At 37.8% G+C, this 19,348-nt stretch overlaps 2 protein-coding genes across 3 annotated transcripts; one reads left to right on the forward strand and one right to left on the reverse strand.

Annotated features, from left to right (window-relative positions):
* The first annotated feature begins 109 nt into the window (after window positions 1-109).
* On the forward strand, window positions 110-5,815 carry LOC122984603 (multidrug and toxin extrusion protein 1-like). Of its 2 annotated transcripts, none has more exons than XM_044355173.1 (17): window positions 110-1,030; window positions 1,410-1,511; window positions 1,709-1,777; window positions 1,897-2,045; window positions 2,970-3,012; window positions 3,145-3,189; window positions 3,329-3,426; window positions 3,518-3,615; window positions 3,706-3,819; window positions 3,919-3,986; window positions 4,178-4,286; window positions 4,380-4,455; window positions 4,571-4,640; window positions 4,744-4,876; window positions 4,985-5,079; window positions 5,217-5,321; window positions 5,462-5,815. In XM_044355173.1, the coding sequence occupies exons 1-17, from the start codon at window positions 863-865 to the stop codon at window positions 5,753-5,755; spliced, it is 1,836 nt and encodes a 611-aa protein (XP_044211108.1). In that variant the 5' UTR covers window positions 110-862; the 3' UTR covers window positions 5,756-5,815. The 2 variants fall into 2 exon arrangements, with proteins under 2 accessions (XP_044211108.1, XP_044211109.1); XM_044355174.1 differs by having other exon boundaries at window positions 5,466-5,583.
* Window positions 5,816-5,912: 97 nt separating this feature from the next.
* On the reverse strand, window positions 5,913-12,466 carry slc47a3 (solute carrier family 47 member 3). The gene is made up of 17 exons (XM_044355175.1): window positions 12,200-12,466; window positions 11,889-11,990; window positions 11,730-11,798; window positions 11,481-11,629; window positions 11,323-11,365; window positions 10,915-10,959; window positions 10,521-10,618; window positions 10,328-10,425; window positions 9,301-9,414; window positions 9,136-9,203; window positions 8,920-9,028; window positions 8,554-8,629; window positions 8,062-8,131; window positions 7,842-7,974; window positions 7,581-7,675; window positions 7,445-7,487; window positions 5,913-6,323 (listed from the first exon to the last, which is right to left on the reverse strand). Exons 1-17 carry the CDS (start codon window positions 12,329-12,331, stop codon window positions 6,121-6,123), a joined length of 1,647 nt encoding a protein of 548 aa, XP_044211110.1. The 5' UTR covers window positions 12,332-12,466; the 3' UTR covers window positions 5,913-6,120.
* Between the last annotated feature and the right edge of the window lie 6,882 nt (window positions 12,467-19,348).

Below are 19,348 nucleotides of genomic sequence, written 5' to 3' on the forward strand. Positions count from 1 at the left end.
ATTAAATATGGTTGGATCTAAATGACTAAGAAGGTGTTTATTGTGGATAAAAGATAATATCAATTATATCAAATATTTCCTTAAGAAGGCGAGGTGGAATTATATCCATTGAGCAAGTAGTGAGTGTGAAATGATATTGGACAACAAAGAGAATAGGTTCAAAATGTTTAATAATAATATTGTAATATACACTGTAATATTATTAATATTGATAATTGATTGTTGGGGGGTGGGGTTAACTCAGAGTCTCAAAGAGAAAGTCAATCTCTCCATATAATATATTTCCTTTAAAAGAGATATCCACTCTATTTTTTGTTGGAGGCTCTTTGATCATCCATTTCTTAGTATAGCTTTTTTACTTGTTAGAAGACATTTGTCTTGAAGCTTTAAGTTTGATCAGTATATTACCTAGATTTATTGTACCAAAATTCAATCTCTAAAGCCAAACTTTATTTCTGTGTCTATTTCTAGCCAGTATGTTTTGTTTGATGGACAGCTCCAAAATATGTGAAAGGCACCAAAGGGTTAAATGATCACATTGTCTCCTACAATGCCCATTGTCCATTCTGTACATTTTTTATCTTTGAAGTAATGAAAAACCTGATAACGCTCTTCCAGGACAATTCTCTGCATTGACCAGAACTAGAGGTAATGGGTTGAAGTTCACATGTTTAACCATTCAAGATGAAGACATTCTTGCTTTCAAGTCCTCTATCTTAGTCTTTGTTGTGATTGCAGGCATTTTTTTGTCTTTCCCTCACAATCTGCGTTGTTTCAGCTGGCTTTGGCTTATTTCCAGGTCAGCTGTTACCACAACAAGATTTCCTTCCTTTCCAACATCCTGGAGAGCTTAGATAAGTACATGAGAGAAAGGACAGACACTTCAGCAGAGGGACCTGCATTGGCATCTCATGTTGTAGACATGGAGGGGCCCAGTGACAAGCTTTTCTGCTGCATGTGGGTCCGCCTCAGGGTTCCCTTGGCCCACAGAGAGGAACTGTACCACATCCTGAAGATGACAGGGCCTCTGGTAAGGATTGGCACTGTTTATATAACTTGCACTATCTGTAAGGAGCTGTGTGGATTGAGACAGTCCTTGCTGAATCGCTGATTTATACAACAGAAGATTTACGAGAAAAGGTTAAGATGTCAGGAAAACAGACTTCATTGTCTGAGACTCAGATGCAGAAATCAACTGACGTAAAGCAGTGTTTGGCAGGTTTCAAACTTTGGCTGAACAGTGGTTGTAACCTGCCAAAGTGACGACTATGTGACAGCTCATTTGCAAAGACTTACAGTAGTCTGGAGCCATAATTGATAATGGATTGCACATTTTGTTAATTTACCATGTATCACCTGTGAGCTGCTAGTTGTATAAACTGCACTATTGTTGATGTTTGTCATTCTAGCTGCTCTCCCGAATCCTCAATTGCCTACTTCCATTTGTGGTTACAATGTTCTGTGGGCGTTTGGGAACTGAAGTGATGGCTGGCTATGGATTAGCTTCTGCTGTAAGTGGTCATCTGTATGCTCCAGAGTTGTGGAGGCTAACAAGAGGAAATTACAGGTGGAGATGTAATTTCAAAATTAACATTACAACTGTGAACTAGATAGGTTTTACAATCCTCTCATAAACATGTTGATTTAATCAATATAGTCCTTAAGTATACATCAGACTTATCAATTATGTTTTTCATATTAATTTCAGACCATTAATGTCACCACTGCAGCAACAGGATATGGTCTGGGGCTGGCATGTGATACTTTGGTGTCTCAGGTCTGGAAAACCCTTTTCATATGACTATATAAGAGACTGATATCTTATATTGACCCCCTTGATCCCAACTATTAATTTCCGCCGTCCTTTCTAAAATGTTTATGATGTTTGTTGTGCAGACATTTGGTGGTAAGAACCTGCTACGGGTGGGAGTGATCCTTCAGCGAGGCATCATCATCCTGCTGTTGTTTTGTTTACCCTGCTGGAGTCTGCTCATTAACACCCAGGCCATCCTGTTGTGTCTGGGTCAGGACCCTGAGGTGGCCAGGTAATTAACAGCACCAAACCTACAGTAATACCATAGCTACCACTACAACTGATGTGTGCAAGTTTGAAAAATAATCAGTCAGTACTCTTGACCCAAACAAATACCACTCCAGCATTTAAGTCAAATCTGGTCTGCACAGATTTATTGAACACAATCAGCATAATGGGAAATCTTTATTCTGACTTAAATGGCCAAATGACCTGCTCCACTTACATTTTATATCACAAAATAATTGCACTGAAATCTCGCTGTTCCAGTACTTTGCTAGGCATATTTTGACCTACTGTAAGCATCTAATGTACTTAAATACAAATAGTTTCAACTCCATCAGTTTGTTACTTTCTCTGTTTGCTGTTTGGTGTATTGGCAGGTGCACAGTGGGTTTAACTAAGCTCACACAGCTGCCTGTTAATGCTGTAACTTGAGTCTTAGCATTAGCTAAAAACTCACCTGTACAATAAATGTGCGTAACCAGAACAATGAGATAAAAATATAGATAACAGAGTTCATTACACATAGTCAGCGGTTCAATGTTAATTAAAAAATATTTCTTAATGCAGGTTTCAATAATAGTTTCTCCCAAAATAAGATTTTTCTTTTGCTTTCCTATAACTAATATTACATTTGTCAGTGTAAATAAATGAGATTGCAGTGATGATGAAGAAGAAGAAGAAGTGTAAAGTCAGTAGACAATTATAGTTACAGTACCAGTCAAAAGTTTGAACACCACTTCTCATTCAAGGGAATGGGAAGCTGTGTCCAAACTTTTGATTGGTACTGTACTTAAAATAATTTCTTCCCATAATTTAATTTCTGATTTGGGGGGAAATAAATGAGGTTGAGTTGATGTTGAAGGGTATATATAAGTTTAAATTGATAAATGCTTGTCTTAAATTGGAGCTGAATACGTCTTCTTGATTTCAGAATAGCTCAGCTATATATTACAGCCTTCCTCCCGGCAGTGCCAGTGAGTAGTGACTTTTCACCCACCTTCTTGTACCACACATTTTCAGAGATTATTGTTTGGTTGTTTGCACAGCAGGCATATCATTAACCTACTTTCTCATATTTTAAATCTACCTCTATCTTTGTGTTTCAGGCAATGTTTCTACATCATCTTCAAGTGTCCTACTTGCAGAACCAGGTGCTCCTCTCTATTCATTCTGATAATATTATATTATCTTATTTCAGAGAATCAAAACATTATATACTATTAATCTTCTAGAATTTCTAGGGGAAATGTGAATGGCACTCATTGCATTGCCTGGTGTTTTTGTTTTTAGGGTATAATATTGCCCCAAATGTACACTGCTGCTATGGCAAATGTAGCCAATTTGATGACAAACTACATATTTCTTTACTGGCTGGATCTTGGCGTGAGGTAGGTGTTTCATTCATTCAATTCAAAATCTGAATCAAACTATTACATTCACTAATATGTATGTCTCTGTTTGCATGCATCTGCCTTACAGTGGATCCGCAGTAGCCAATACCCTGTCTCAGATTTACATCTGTGCTTTTCTGTTTGCTTACATTTGGTGGAAGAAACTCCATGTAACAACATGGGGAGGTGAGGGATCTGATACTTGTAATCCCCCTCTCACTGTTCCTCCTCCATCTTTTTCAGATGACATTATAAAGTGTCTCTCTCCCCCTGCAGGCTGGTCTGTAGAATCACTGCAGGAGTGGGGCTCCTACATGAAACTGGCCATTCCCAGTACACTAATGAAGTGCTTTGAGTGGTGGATTTATGAATTTGGGGGATTCTTTGCAGGTAATCCACACATAAGATGTAGTTATTGTAAGGCTATCTCTAAGCCGTAGAGAACTTAAAGTAATGGCTGTTTATGTGTACTTTTTCTCTAATGATCAGGAATGCTGAGTGAAGATGAGCTTGCAGCCCAACATGCTGTGATAATGGTGGCATTCATAACCTACATGGTATTGTGTATTGACTGTGTCAGAGCGTCACATTTTCACTCTTCACACACATCTCAGTCTCCTTTCACAAGTTATAGTTGTAGTTTAGCTTCTGAACGCTCTTAGAAGCAGCTGATTTGCGTGACAGTGTTCCTACTTTATGCTTCTTGTATGTATTAATTTAACTGTTTTTCAAAATTATGGATCAATAGTTCCCACTTGGTATTCAAGCTGCAGCGTGTGCCCGAGTGGGTAATGCTCTCGGTGCAGGAGACACTGCCAGGGCGATCCTCACCAGCAAAGTATCCCTCTCTCTCGCAGGTCAGTTTGAAACATATTCAGCTGTTGTAGCTTATAAATAATAAACCAGCAATTAATGTTTTAATGCCTTGTTTGACAGCTCCTTTTTTCCAGGTACCTTCGCTGTTGTTGAAGGTCTTGTGCTCGGCTCTACTAAAACAGTGATTGGCTTCTTGTTCACCTCTGATGAGTGAGTCTCCACAGCTGCAGGCACATTTAAATAACTGTAATACTCAATGTGATTGTTAGAGCACAGTTAATACCTGCAGGATCTTAATAATCTTAATTATAAAACTCCATTTCAGGAAGATCATAGGCCTTGTCTCTCACTTGATGAATGCTTACTGTTTCCTTCAGTTCTTTGATGGTCTTGTGGTGAGTCTCCCCAGCTGTTCTTGTGTTCCGAGCAAATATATTTGTATCATCCAATAAAATGAGAAAACAAAATAATTAGACATGTGCCTTCTTTCCATCCTAGTGTGTGTGCACAGGCATCTTCTTGGGCACGGGCAAACAGAAGATACCAGCTGTGGCTAATCTTATTGGATACTACTGCATAGGACTTACACTGAGCGTTACGTTCATGTTTGTTGCAAAACTGAGAGTTTTAGGTGACCATTTTTTGTCCTTTATACATAAGGTCAAGGAAAAAATAGGTGGTACTGTACATAGGAAGTGCAGGTTGTTCTAAATGAAGCTTGCTGTGTCCTTCTCCGCAGGTTTTTGGCTGGGACTGCTCATTTGTGTCATTTTACAGTCCACCTTCTACATCATTGTCATCTTCAAGCTGAACTGGAAGAGAATGACAGAGGAGGTATGCAAGTGGCTAATCTAACTATCTGGATCATGCAGTGACCAAAGACAAAGACAAATTTCAATAGCTATTTGTTACATAATCCATAAGAATACAGAGAGATTGGCGGTTAAGTTTTTGTATCTGCTTGTTTGCAGGCTGTGACACGAGCTCAGAACATACACGTGACATTAATAAGCACGGCTGCCCTGTCAGACTCTGCGGGTACCAACACTGCTGACCTTATATCACATAATGGAAGTGTAAGTGGCGTGTTATACTTAACACTGTCAAAATGTAAATTAAGTTTTACACTGTGATCATTTGACATTTCTATTTTGTCTCCTTTGTCTTTGACACCATTTGCGGTCATATGAATAAAAATGTCATATTTTCTCCCAAGTCAGTGGATGGCTACATGTCTGTGAGTACCGAGTGCCCTGATGGGGACACAGAGACACAGCGTGGACATGTGGTCCAGCAGGTGAAGGCTGACCGTCTCTCTATTACCCAGCTGATCTTCAGGCGAGGCCTCACTATGTTTGCAGCCGTTGCTCTTTTGGCTGTGGGAGTGTGTGTGCACTTCCTTGTGCCCTTGCCAGAGACCCTGTCTTCAGAGGCCAACTTTACAATGGATTGGATCAATACTACATATACTCCTGATCAAATTCTCTCTACTGCCCTGGTCCCCAAATGAAGAGCCACATTAACCTCGAGAGTCCAAGATAACCACAATATTTCTGTTTAATGTCAAAAATACAGTACAAAGGTTGTCAAACTCTCTTTAGTTTAACTCACTCTCTTCAAGACAATGTGGGTGTGTACAAAAAAAGTGGTTTATTTACTGTGAAATCTTGTGAATGAATGCTTTAAGTATTAATTCAGTGATAATAGACAATTTCTCTTTGTGTGTGTTCCATCTGCTTTCTGCTTATCTGCCTCTGTGCCTGTCTACTGCATGTCCTGATTAGACATCATGCGATGCAAACATCTGCATCATATCCTGCACTGGTGGCTTACTGTAAAAATTACTCCACTGAACACAGTAGACTTTGCTCATGTTCATGTAACCAAGTTAGTTGTTAGTAGGTTAATAATGATTCCAGCAGCCAGGATCAACAGCATGACAGCCAGAGCCACACCCCTACGCAGGAGCAGAGCCCTGTGAGGGAGCTGCTCTTCCACTGCTGGTGCCTCCTCAGTATCAATCAGCTCCATCACATCTGTTTGGCCCTGTGAGTTTCCTGGATCTTCTGGTTGGGAATCTGGACATACATATGCAAATGTGACTGTCAAATCCTCTCAGTGAAACATTGTGACCTTTGAATTCAAAGGTTCTAACAGGCATTTTTATTGAAAATGAGTTATGAATATTTTGTTTTGATTTATTGTTGGTCGTATGCATTAATTATCATATAATATGAAAAAATAAAAGGTTTTATCTCACAAGTAATCCTAAAATTTTTATAAGGTTCCAACTATACATCCAATCAGTGCTCAGAATGAACGCAGAAGGACCAATCAAGTTCAATCTTTTTAAAGTGTTGCCTCACTGCTCTGTGATTCTTGTGGTTAAGAAGCTTAAAAGATTGTGATACTATGCGAAATCTGAAGTTTTGGAACCTCACTATTCTTGATTTTTATCAAAGACATTGTAGATAATACTGTTAAATGCCAACCAAGTTGAGGGTCATTTTAAAAGAAAAATCTTGTTTGGACTGATGAAAAGCTGTTTTTACCGTTATAAATTACCACGCAACTTGGTTTGTGTCTGTTTAGCTTGTAACTTGCGTACTTCAGCAACAAGATTCAAAAGCATTAGCAGAAGTTTTACTAACTAAAATGTGAAACCTTTGACATGCAATATCTCAAAATACAGATAGAAACTTATAATTCTAAGCCAAAAAAAAAAATGTCAATGTCAATCTGATAAGCTACTGTTGGTAAGAGATTTATAAGCATTAATTAATGGCTTTATTAACGGTTAATACATCATTTACTAACACTTCATAGATAATTAATAAACCATTAATAAGATTTGGGTTATTCTTTTTAATGGTTTATATATTATTTATAAACATTAGTAAATTATTTAAAATTCATTTAAATTCATTGAAATTAAAGTTTCAAATTGATTATTAATAATGCCATTAATTAATGCTTACAAACTCATTATAAAGGGTGACTTATCGGTGAGTGGTACCATTTCAGCTCTAACTTATGACACTGAGCTTTTACACAAGCTTTAAAGGTGCAACGTATATTCTTTTTTAGCAATATCAGTATACCATCATTACATTATCTATTATTTCCCTGCTGTATATGATAAATGTTTTATTTTCTGTAACAGTATAAAATGCTTTAGTTGCTGCATAATCTTTCTTACTTGTGTCTGTAGAGCTTCCACACACTCCAGCTCTGATCTGAGCCTGGAAGAAAAACAATGCACAAACTTTTTATTCATAAAGAATTTGCCTTGATCCATTTAGAGTGGGAAATAAACAGTACCTCTGAATACTAACCTCGAGTGTTGCCTTTTTCCAATCCATTCTCACCAAGTAGAAAATCAGGAATGAGCACTGCAGAGACACACATGTAAACAAGCCTGTCCACAGACCTGGGGGCAAAAAAAGCAATTTTTACATCCCACTTAGGGCGTAGCAAACAGATGATGGTGAATCTCTCATGAAAAAAGGACATTAAAAAGGACATAAAATTAAAGGTAGGCAACAATACGGCACAAAACAGCTGAAGGATGAGAACATCTCTGCTGTAAATCTTACCCTTGATTCCTAATTTAGCTGCAAACATCAGTGATACTCCAATAGGAAAGCCAATACCATAGTAACCCACAAAGTTGCAAACAGCCCCAACTTTCTGTTTACCTGTTCCTCTTATAATACCTCCTGAGGAAGCCTAGACACACAAACAGAATAAGGACGCGGTTAGATGTGCCCAAAAGATCATGAGATCTTCTTCGGATGTAATGGAAGATATACTTACTGATATTGCATCTAGAAGGAGGAATGGAGCATAAAAAGCTATGACATCCGCAACCCTCTCTCTGATTTGTCTGTTGGCAAAGAAGAGAGACTCAAAATTTACAGTTTGACAGTATAAGAGAGGTGAAGAAATGATAGGAATATTAGATTTTTGTGTGTTATATTTGAGCTCTGTGCAATATTATATTATCTTATCTTGTATCTTTGTATTGCCATTTTGTCTCAATTTAACGACCCTACACAGCATAACTGAGCACAGCTGTCAAGAGCATTAACCTCAGGTTAATATGTAAAAGAAGATGTAAGCAAAGGTCACTGTTTTCTGTGTGGGCAATAACTCAAATAATGGTGAAAGGTCATTTAAGAAACCTGTTATCTCTTCCAGACCTAACTCTCTATGTGTCAACACAGTCTGACTGTGAGTGAACAAGGTAATAAATACAGTTGTGGTCACAAAAATACATAATAGAGATATACATGAGGATATACTCACTCATCATATGTAAAGACATAAGAGATATGGTCCTTCAAGCTCCCAATCAGAATTGCCAAACATATAGAGACTGACCCTGTGGTAAAGGGTAATATACTTTTAATTATCCATCGGTTGCATCATTCAAAATGGGCTGAATTGCTCCCTTATATTCACACAAAGGACAATCACAGTCACACCCACTGCTGACGAATGACAACCTAAATAACAACCTTTCTTTAACCTTCAAGCTACTCCTGCACTAATTTCTTGAGTGAAATTAGAACAATGTAACAATAATTACGGTATTATCTTAAGATGAAATACATGCCATTTTAATAAGATGTTAAGACATGACACAGAAATAGTGCTTAAGCGCTTACCAACCTGCACAGAATATTGCCAGTTTAGCAGACAGCTTGGCCTGCTCTGTTTCTCCAGCTCCCAAGGCATGTCCAACTCTCACATTGCCTGCCACACTGAAACCTAAAGGAAACTAATGACAAAAATTAATCTGCTGTTACACTACATGCATTAACATATGATTCATTTCACCCCATATGATTTCATTGTATATTCAGCAATAAACAATTCAGCAGTCACCATGTATGCTACATTTGCTAGTTGGTATACAACTGACTGAGCTCCGAGTTCCACTTCACTTATTAGACCTGTCAATAACAAAACAACAGTTAGATTTCAGACCCACTTTAGTTCACACTTCACAAATGCTTTAAAATCACAAAGTCACCTGTGATATCACATTACCTGCCAGAAAACCTCCAATCTCATACGTCCACCACTCAACACACAGCATGACCATGCTGGGGATGGCCAAGTGGATGAATGAACCCCAGTCCTGCAGGCACTTTTTAGACCAGCCTGGGTAGTCAAAGAATGAATGAATCATTCAATAAATCAGTTTATCGAATAATCTGTCTGTAAATGTATGTATATAGAATGTAAATGAATTCAATTAAATAATAATAATTAAATAATCATATAAATATCAATTAAGTTAATCATTAAAAAATGTTTTACATCACTAAGAATGCAAGACAAACTGGAATAAAGCAGAAAAATCATTGCATTATTGTATACTTGCATTAGATTATGTCAGTGTCTTTGTCTACTAGGGAAGACTGCTGCTTGCATGAAGGGGTTTAAAACTGGAACATTATTATTATGCCCTCAGGATATTAAATACATGGATATATGGAACACATTTTAAGTTTTTGAAGAAAAAGAAGTGATGGAGAAGTTGCATCTAACCTGGTCACATAAATCACAACTTCCTGCAAAGTTCAAATGTTCACTTAAATATTTAAAACTTTCTGCATGAGTGAAAATACCTAACCACAAAAAAACCTTCAATGTACTGTGTTTGTTCTAGATACTGCTGACAATTTCTGATATATGAAATATGAATTTAACATTCAACTGTAACAAAATGTGCTGAAGTTTTCTTAAAGCACCTTTAACACAACTTTCTAACTACATGGTTTGTGGAAATAATATCAGAAAAAACACTACAGTATAAAGCCACACTCTGGGGGCAAATACATATCGGATTACAATATTCATGCATTCACTACATAAATACTTTATTTAATCTCCCCAAAAATTTAGTTTCTTGACTCCTGAGCTACAGCTTTGTTAAACTGCCAAACCACAGTTCTCCCACTTTGAGTTTTATTCAGTGCTGTAATAACTCATTATGACACAGGCTGAGAGAAACACTGGAGCCTCTAATGATATGCAGGGTCACTGTCCTCCAATCCAACTTTGTACTCACCTCCCCAGGTAGCCTTGTGAAGACCTTTCCACATGATGTAAGCATAGAGAATCCCAGCCATGGCAAACTGGGAAAGTGTGTTGGCAACAGCAGAACCTCTGTACAGAGTATTTCATTGTGTGATTATAGTCATGTGATGTGAGCAATACTGTCGATACTAGGAGTCCTGTGCAGCTCAATAGGCGATACTTACGCCACACCCAGATTTAATGGGAAGAGAACTATGTAGTTGATGAGAGCATTAAGGAGATTGACCACAAAGCCTGTGATCACCTGTGGCCATATGATGCCCTGAAAGAGGAGTGCCAGATATTATTGTGATTAGATGGGACATTGCCAAAGAGAGAATCAAAAAAGGAGCCCTGACTTCATTTTCATGTCACATTAATATGCCGCCTTGAGCTACACTGCGGTGAAATGAATAGAAAGCTGACAAATAGAAATTTTCAGTATATTATTTTAATGTTATCCATTTGTGGATAAAAGGACACAAATCACAGGCTACGTGAGCTCTCAGTCATATTAATCAATCTTTCTTGTTTCAGCTTATGACAGAGTTAATTAATGTTCACTGATTATGGACTTACCTGATTTTGCAGATATCTTGTTTCCAATGAATACATGAATGTAGCCTAGTAAAGACAGAACAAGAAAGAAAGAAAACACAACAACAATTCTCTGAGTTGCATATACTGTATTTGGACACAACAGGCTTTCATATACTAATTTTAAGAGCTGCTTAGGATCAATTGAAGCATCCCATCCCAGCTGGGCAAAGTGTAGGGACACATCCTGAATGGGTTAACACACAAACACACATTCAGCACTACATCTACAGTACGGGCCATTTAAAGCTCTCTTTCACCTCAACTGCATGTGAGCTGTGGGAGGAAACCCACACAAACACGTGGAGAGCATGTGACCTTCACGCAGAAAACACCAGGGCCTTCATTATTATAGGAAGAGTTTCATGCAGAGAGGTGTGAAATACTCACAGGAAGTGCTGGCATAAAGATCTTCACATACAACTGAGATATCCTGGAGAGAGATTCATCAACAGAATCAGCGATTCATACAAACATAAATGAAAGAATGACAATGAAAAGCAACTATTTAGAGCAGTAGGAGACAAGTAAATTTTGAAACGGCTGACCTGGCAACCTCTGGCTCCTGTCTGACGGCCAACAGAATGGGCTCTGTGTTGATGAGGATCGCCCAGCAGGGGAAACATGCCAGTAACAAAATGAGGATCCCCCGCTGCAGAATGACCCCAACTCTCAGGAGATTACGGCCCCCATAGGTCTATAAGAAGAAAGTATATTCTTATTCTTATATTACCATTTATTTCTTCAATTACAAGACTCTGAAAATCTGATGGGAAAAATGTGTGACAGGCTCATACCTGAGAAATCAGTGTATCACATGCTGATGACAAACCAGACCCAATAGATATACCTGTAACATTAATAACCTGAGGATATAACAAACATTGGTGGATTATGCTCTGTTGCTCAACTGGTTTAATTTGACAATGTCACAGTAAGAGTAATAATATACTTACTGATATGGCCAAAGACACTCCTGCCAGCTCTACCCTTCCTAGATGGCCACAGAAAATAGTACTGACAAGACTCACTGCAAAAATCATAAACTGGGCGATAATCTGATGAGAAATGTCAAAATGGATGAAAATCAGCAGACTATTGAGAGATCAATAGGCTGTTATTACTGGTTTGTACACTTAATTGTATAGTTTCATAAATTAAAGCAGCCTGTATTCATGACATGAGAAGTTAAAATGATAGTTTAAAGTGTCTCCTTTTATCATTGATCAGTATACTGATTAGACAATGAAATGTAGGCTATACTTACCACTGGTCCAGCCAGTTTAGCCAACTCTCTGATTTCTGTCTTGAAACCAACAGGGATCAACATGCGGACACGCTTTAACACAAAACATTCACTCCATGAAGAAAGTGGTGAGCTCTGTGTGGTGCTCTCCATGATTCAACTGTTGCTCTATTCACCGCTGTGTGTTGCGATATTAAGCCCTTTTTCCTTCAGCTCAGTCGAGGATCTCTGTCAGTGTGTGTGGTGATGAAAGCTGTTGTAATTCCTGTATTCATGTGAGACACATGAGATCACTGGAAGTCTGTTACTTCCTGTGAGTCAGTCGGTGGGGACAAAGGTCACACTTCAATGGGATATGAAAACATGAATTTTGAACAAAGTGTGAGCTCAAACTTGACAGCACTGTATTAATATTCAGCTCTACCAGGACTGAAAACATTATTAAATCAGATCAATAATTGAAAGAATGCAGGTACACTTGGAGTAACTGTCAAGGCTGTAGGTCATGTGACACCTTCTGAAAAGACAGTGAAAGAAAAATAACTTTTAGCAGATGAAATAACAGTGAAAAAACGCTGCCTTAAAGTAGTAGAAGTAGATTATTATGAGATTATGATTAAAGATAATACTAAAAAGTGAAAGTGAAAGTGAAGTGAAATTTCCAATCTGTTAAAAACAGATTTTGTATGTAAAAATGGAAACGATATCTTATGAAATATTATATTTGACAAGTGAATAGATTTGTTATTGCTATTACTAGTATGATCAAGTCTATAGGCTACAATTTATCCTTTACAGCAAAAGATGATAAATTATTTATTCACTAACATCTACATATGTTTTGATGCTGCTGTTTACCAACAGATGGAGCTATTTCCCTAATTATACATTCTGAACTTGTTCCAGTTCATTTATGTGCATTTCAGGTTGTCTATATTATATCACAAATGAAATAAAATGAATTATTAGCACAAAGACATTGAATGTCATCAATTTCCCCATTGAATCAGTTTATTCATTACAAATGCCAAGTGTAAAAAAAAAAAAAAACTCTGTTTGTACCATTGTTTTTTAAGGTGATGGTGGATTGATTTATGAAGGAATTTTCATACTTTTTTCATGAATTACAGGGTTATTTGATTATTAATGTAAAAAGACTATTAGATTAAGACAACTAAAACTAATGTTAAAATGGCTTAAATGTAAATATAGGATTGTTTAAAGAGATAATGAAGTTCATAGAGTTCTGTAAGAGGACATGCGCTAGTCTACTATTAATTCTCAAATCTCCTGTTCAGGTAAGGTCAACTGAGGAAGCAAAAGTAAGCAGTTTCACACCGGTTTGACCCTTAAATACTGTAACTTCACCACTAAGTCATAAGCTGGCTAGACTCAGGTGTCATTTATTCTGGCTACCAGGGCATAAAAACAATCAAAGATCTCTTTCGCAAGAGGCTCATAGAAGAAAAACTACTCAATGTGTTTGTTACACTGAACAACCTCAGCATCAAGTGACGCTGTCCTGTAGGTCTGTGGGGAAGACGTCATTATACTGGGGCAATTTGGGATAGACATGCAAGGTCTTTGACCGCCAAAGTGTCTGTGCTTTGTTTTGAAATGCAAGGGAAAAACAAACGGGCCACTTTGAATCACATGACTGCAAATGTCAAGACTCAATCAACCAGGCATTTTCATCCAGACAGTGCATTGAGAACTTCAGAGAGAGGGACACAATAGTAGGGTTGCAGTCCTTCAACCTCTTATTACACCTAAAAATGCCGATTTTGTAAGTGAAGCGGGGCAAAGAACACATGAACTGTGGTCATAAAGGCAGATGAGTCATCCTTCACCCAGTTATTGAGCACATGTGTGGCACACGTGTTTAAAAGGGAAAGGCTCCCTAAGGTAAAGGGTTCTGGGAACTTCTCCTGGCAAGACATACTGTATATCTTCTTGACACAGTAAACTGCAGTAAACACAAAGTGTTTGTAAGACACCGCGTAAGCTTCTGTAATGCAGCATCTTTGTTGGGATGGGAGTGCATTCTTTCAGGATGACTGCTGCATTTCGATTGGTCATTGAATGAAAAAACAGAGCTTCTGGGCTACTATTAAGCTTAAATGCCTCCTCCTTTCTGTGTAAGCTGTATGGTAAAGTGGGATATTACATGCCCATAGGTTTGTTGTGAGGTAACTAAAAACAAAATTATTTAGAAATATGCAGTGAAAAAGCATAATATCAACTGAACAGTCAAACTCAATTTTACCACAGGGGCACAAGATCCACTTTAGGCTCTTATCATGTCAACGGATCATGTGTTTAGTAGTACATCTCCACATATTTCCAAGTACAATTACAGTTCATCAAAAAATAACTAACCACTAAGTTAAACCGAGACTTCTGGAGGCCTAGGAGGCCTTGTATATACATTACTACAAAACTGACCTACCCTCTCAGCTTATGAGGTCTCTTTAAGGAATATGTTGACATTTTGGGAAATATGCTTATTTGCTTAGAGTTCAATGGAAAGATCAACACCACTCTCATGTCTGTGCACCAATGCTGATGCTTTAACCAGTCACCAATTAGCTTAGCATAGAGACTGAAAGCAGGTGGAAACAGCTACCTAGTCTTGGCCCTGTGATTTACAAAGAAAAAAAAAATCTGCCTATCAGCACCATGTATTCATTCGTGAGCTTTAGAGGTGTTGGTAGGTGGATTTTTTTTTTCTCTTTGGACAGAGCCAGACTAGCTATTTCTACTCTTTATGCTAAGGTAGGCTGACTGCTGCTTGCTGTAGCTTTGTGTGTTCATGTTCTATGCAAATCTGACACTCTGTGATACAGAAAATATTCTTGGTCACTTGTAGGTAATGAAAGTGTAATGACTTACATACCTGTATGATCCCACCAAGGAAATGATTGTAAGGCCAGTTTTAGTTTTGAATGATGAAAGAATGCAATGAAAAGCCCTCTGTCTACTTTTGGCTCTCTTAGCTTTTGGCATGACTCTTGTCCACAGTTTAATTGGATACTCGAATTGCTAACTGAAACCATCTCTATACACAGTGCCAGGAAGGACTGATTGTATCAGACAGGCAACATATTGTCCTTATGTGGAACTGATACAGAGTAGGTGGAAGGCCAATACTTGCTTTAAAAGCCTCCTCATCCACAAAATACTCTAAGATGCAACAGGTGGACTTGACACAAAATATGCTCTTTGACCTGTGTGCCTTGAAGTTTTTCTTGAATCCCAAATGATGGCATATTTTGACTGTAGTCACTTATTAAGCTTGCTACTTGCTTACTCTGCAAACAGAAGGCCTAGTTTATAATGAGTTAATAGAAATGTGTTTCTGGGTTCACCAGAGGTCTTTGTGTGTGCAGTCAATTGCATGAAACCCCAACAAAGAGACTGGCTTGCAGGTTCAGTTTCATACTGAAGCCTTACATGTATATATAGCCAATAATGGAAGCTATGATACATGAGGATGTGTTTCAATTGGATAATGAGTGGGTGTCGGAGAGGCAGCAAAGGGAGAGAAAGGCACTGTAATTACATAAGCTTTTTTTCCTCAGTGGGACCCGAGATCATAGTGATCTGAACTGCTTTATGCACCCAACCGCTTGTTAACCACTTTTAAACCGTCTAACGTTTTAATTGTCCAACAGAAGAACTGAGGTCAGACTTTTGATGTGATCCTTTCATTTCCCAGCTAGCTTTGCTGCAATGTGACATGTTTTCCTCTGATGCACGACACCACCAACATGTCTTTGGTGCTGTTTATTGCCATAGATATGCTGTCTTATGATTAACTATTTGGAGTGTCTGCCAATCTTATGTCCTGCCTGTAAAAAATCATTCTCATCATGGTGATAGAGACTTTTTGGGCTATAAGGGATCTCTTTGGAAATGTCTCCTTTGAGCTCATAGTGTTTATGACGCAAGACAGACTGGACATTTATAACTACCTTGACCCTTGGCTAACGCAGTGTCTTGGCAAGAGGACAATGAGACAGAGCTCTTGCTTGCATACATTAGGTGTGGCCTTTCAGTCAAGGAATACTGTGGCTTCCCACACTGTGTTTATGGGATTATATCAGCTTTATGCATGAGACAAGAGGTCACTAAGCAAGAGGCACTAGAAGCACCTGTGCACTTTAAAATGCACAGTGTAAAAATGGCTGTGAAATCCACAGTCATTTATCAGCTTCTGCAAAGTTAATTGCTGTGAATATTTTTACAGTATAGCACTGTGTATTAGGCCTAAAAACACAGTAATCAACACTTTGTAGAGTGTGTAGAAAATCACAGTAATTCAATTGAATTCAAACTTTATTTCAGACTCACAAGAGGGTCCATAACATACATATATATATATGTACATATATATACAATATATATACATATATATGTGTATATATATACCAGTGGATACCGATACCATCTTGGGCAGTATGTCCTCTGTCGCTCCTCTAAAGAAGCAGACGTAGATCACCATTTCCTCTGTCGATCTGGACGTACTGCGCCTCTGAGAGCTGCTCTGCGGGTTTCACCTGCAGTCTATATATAAATATATGTATATAAAAAAATATATATTTTTTAAAAAACAGACATAAAAGATAAAACCACAACAATTCATCATTTAATTTCAAAAACAATACATATGTAGACCTGTGTTTCCTGAGCCTGGATGAGTACCGAGAACAGCTCTTCCTAGGGCTGGTTAAAGCCTCTATGATACTGTTCTCTGACTTATCCATGCAACACATAAAATTGTACATCAGATGTCTTAGAGGTGCCTCACATGTAGGAACACCAGTAATAGTCATACTATGGCAGAAACTATGATGTTACTGTAGAAACAGTAACCATTATACTACTGTAGAAAATCACAGTAATATTCATACTACTGCAGAAACCATAACATTACTGTACAAAATCACAGTTATACTACTGTAGAAAATCACAATAATATTCACACTACTGCAGAAATCATTATACTACTGAAGAAAATCACAGTAATATTCATACTACTGCAGACACCATTATGTTACTGTACAAAATCACAGTAATAATCTCACTATTCTATAAAATCACAGTAACCATTATGTTACTGTAGTTAAGGTAGCTGCTGTGTTTTCCCTAATCACTAATTTGAAGATTATTTTGTAATACTTTCAAATAAACCCCTCAAATTCATGGTGTGAATTAAAGAATTTAGACATTAGTCTGTAATAATTATTTTTTCCCATGAATTCAGATACTTAAAGATAGACTTGTTTCTTCATTCTTCTGCAGGCTTTTACTTCAGTTTTTAAATTTGTCTCAGTGTTTATCATGTCATGACAGGCTATCTGTGAAGTTTTGAGCTGATTGGTTGAGCCAAAGAAATGCTTCACGCGATCCCTTCGCAGAGTCAGTCTAGGTGCCAAAAGTTCTTTACTGCAGCCAGTTTGGGACTTGACAGCTTTTTGGATTACAAAGATTTTCTTTTTAAGTGTTCTTGCCTGTTTTTGCTCGGTGTAAAGATGTCAGACAGTATCATAGATGGATAATGTAATTGTGCTAACATTATTTTTGTTAGCTAGTGATCTGCAAGCTAAAAGAAATCCATAATTAAACCTGACTGCATTGTAGTAAACTGAAACAGCTTACAATTCTAACTTATCAGCATGCCTTAACATTAAAGATGTTAGCTTTGTATCTTCTGCATTCAAAGCATTGACTGTATGGATGTCATGACAGCTCCCCAAAATTGAAGCCATAACATTTTGATCGCCCCCTGATGGCTGGCTGCAGTATATGTCATTAGGACAGTATAGGTCCCGCCCCTTCCATGTTAGCAGATAGGACATGAGCCAAACAAAAATATTAAAGTTCACGTCAAATAAATTATTCCTCAAGATGGTTTCTGTCATTTTAGGCAGTTCTTATCATGCTGATGTATGTCCAAGTGTTCATTTTTCTTATAAGTTTGTTTTTAATTTCTTATTTGACAATATAAAAAGGGGGTGTGACATCATGATTGACAGCTGTGACAGCTGCTCTCAAACCTCTGTCAGGCAGGTTATAGCTGGGGGGGGGGGGGGGGGGGCACGGGCCATCATCCTGCCGCCCTACTCTACTGCGCAGACTCTGGCTCCAAATTACATCACACAAGCCAGATGGCAGCTCAAAAAAGATTTTACTCCACCACCTCATTTCTGCTTCACAAAGCTTTTCTGCTTTGTATACAATTAAACAGCAAGGGAAAGTGACGCTCGTTGTTCCAGACATCAACACTTGATCCAGTTTCCTGTGGTTGTATATGCATCGATTTATATGCATTATTTTCCCCAAAATAATCAAATGTATGGCAGTTTTAGTTAATGTGCACTTGTTTCTCTGTAGGGATGGCTACTGAAACCTGGTATTAAATCAGCCCTGGGGTTAAAGTAGTAAAGACTTTAGTACTGATAAGCGCCAATGTTACCAGTTCTTTTATTGGTACTTTTGAATGTTTTGGTGTTATCACAGTGAAGCCTCTCCTCTGCTCCTCCACATACACACACAAACGTGCACACACGGAGCGAAGTTAGCGGACAGCAGAACACAGGTGAAGTGAAGATTACTCGAGCTGACAACAACTACATTTGTTACTGTAAGTGCAATAAAACCTTAGTGAGTAAAAAGCCAATACTTTATCAATACAACTGTTCAACAAGCATGAACATGTAAAAAAAAGTGATATTTCTGTGATATAACTGCTTAGCTTAGTTTGTCACGTATATCTATATATAAAATCTGGAAGATTCTTGTGAACCCAGCTGCTGACTGAGACAAATCAATAAGAGTATCAAACTGATAACTGAACTGATAAGGAGTATCAATAGGAGTAGTGATTGTCAGTGTGCAGTCACAAATATTAATATGAAAGTGACAAGAATTTTAACTTTTTTTCTTTTACTGACTGATGTAAAATAATTGGATAGTTTAAATAAGTAAAGGCCTACAAGTTTTTTGTTCAGTAAGGAGAGAAATAGGACTCCTTCATCACTAGTAACATACTTTTTCATTTTATACTTATGCATAAAGAAGTGCCTTTGCCAGGGCTGAAAATCGTGGCCATAATGCACCAAATTGCACTGTTAAAAAAAAAACATTGGTGGCATGCCCCTGGACCCA

The sequence above is a fragment of the Thunnus albacares genome, chromosome 6 (genome assembly GCF_914725855.1).
Source record: "Thunnus albacares chromosome 6, fThuAlb1.1, whole genome shotgun sequence".
Taxonomy (NCBI): Eukaryota; Metazoa; Chordata; class Actinopteri; order Scombriformes; family Scombridae; genus Thunnus; species Thunnus albacares.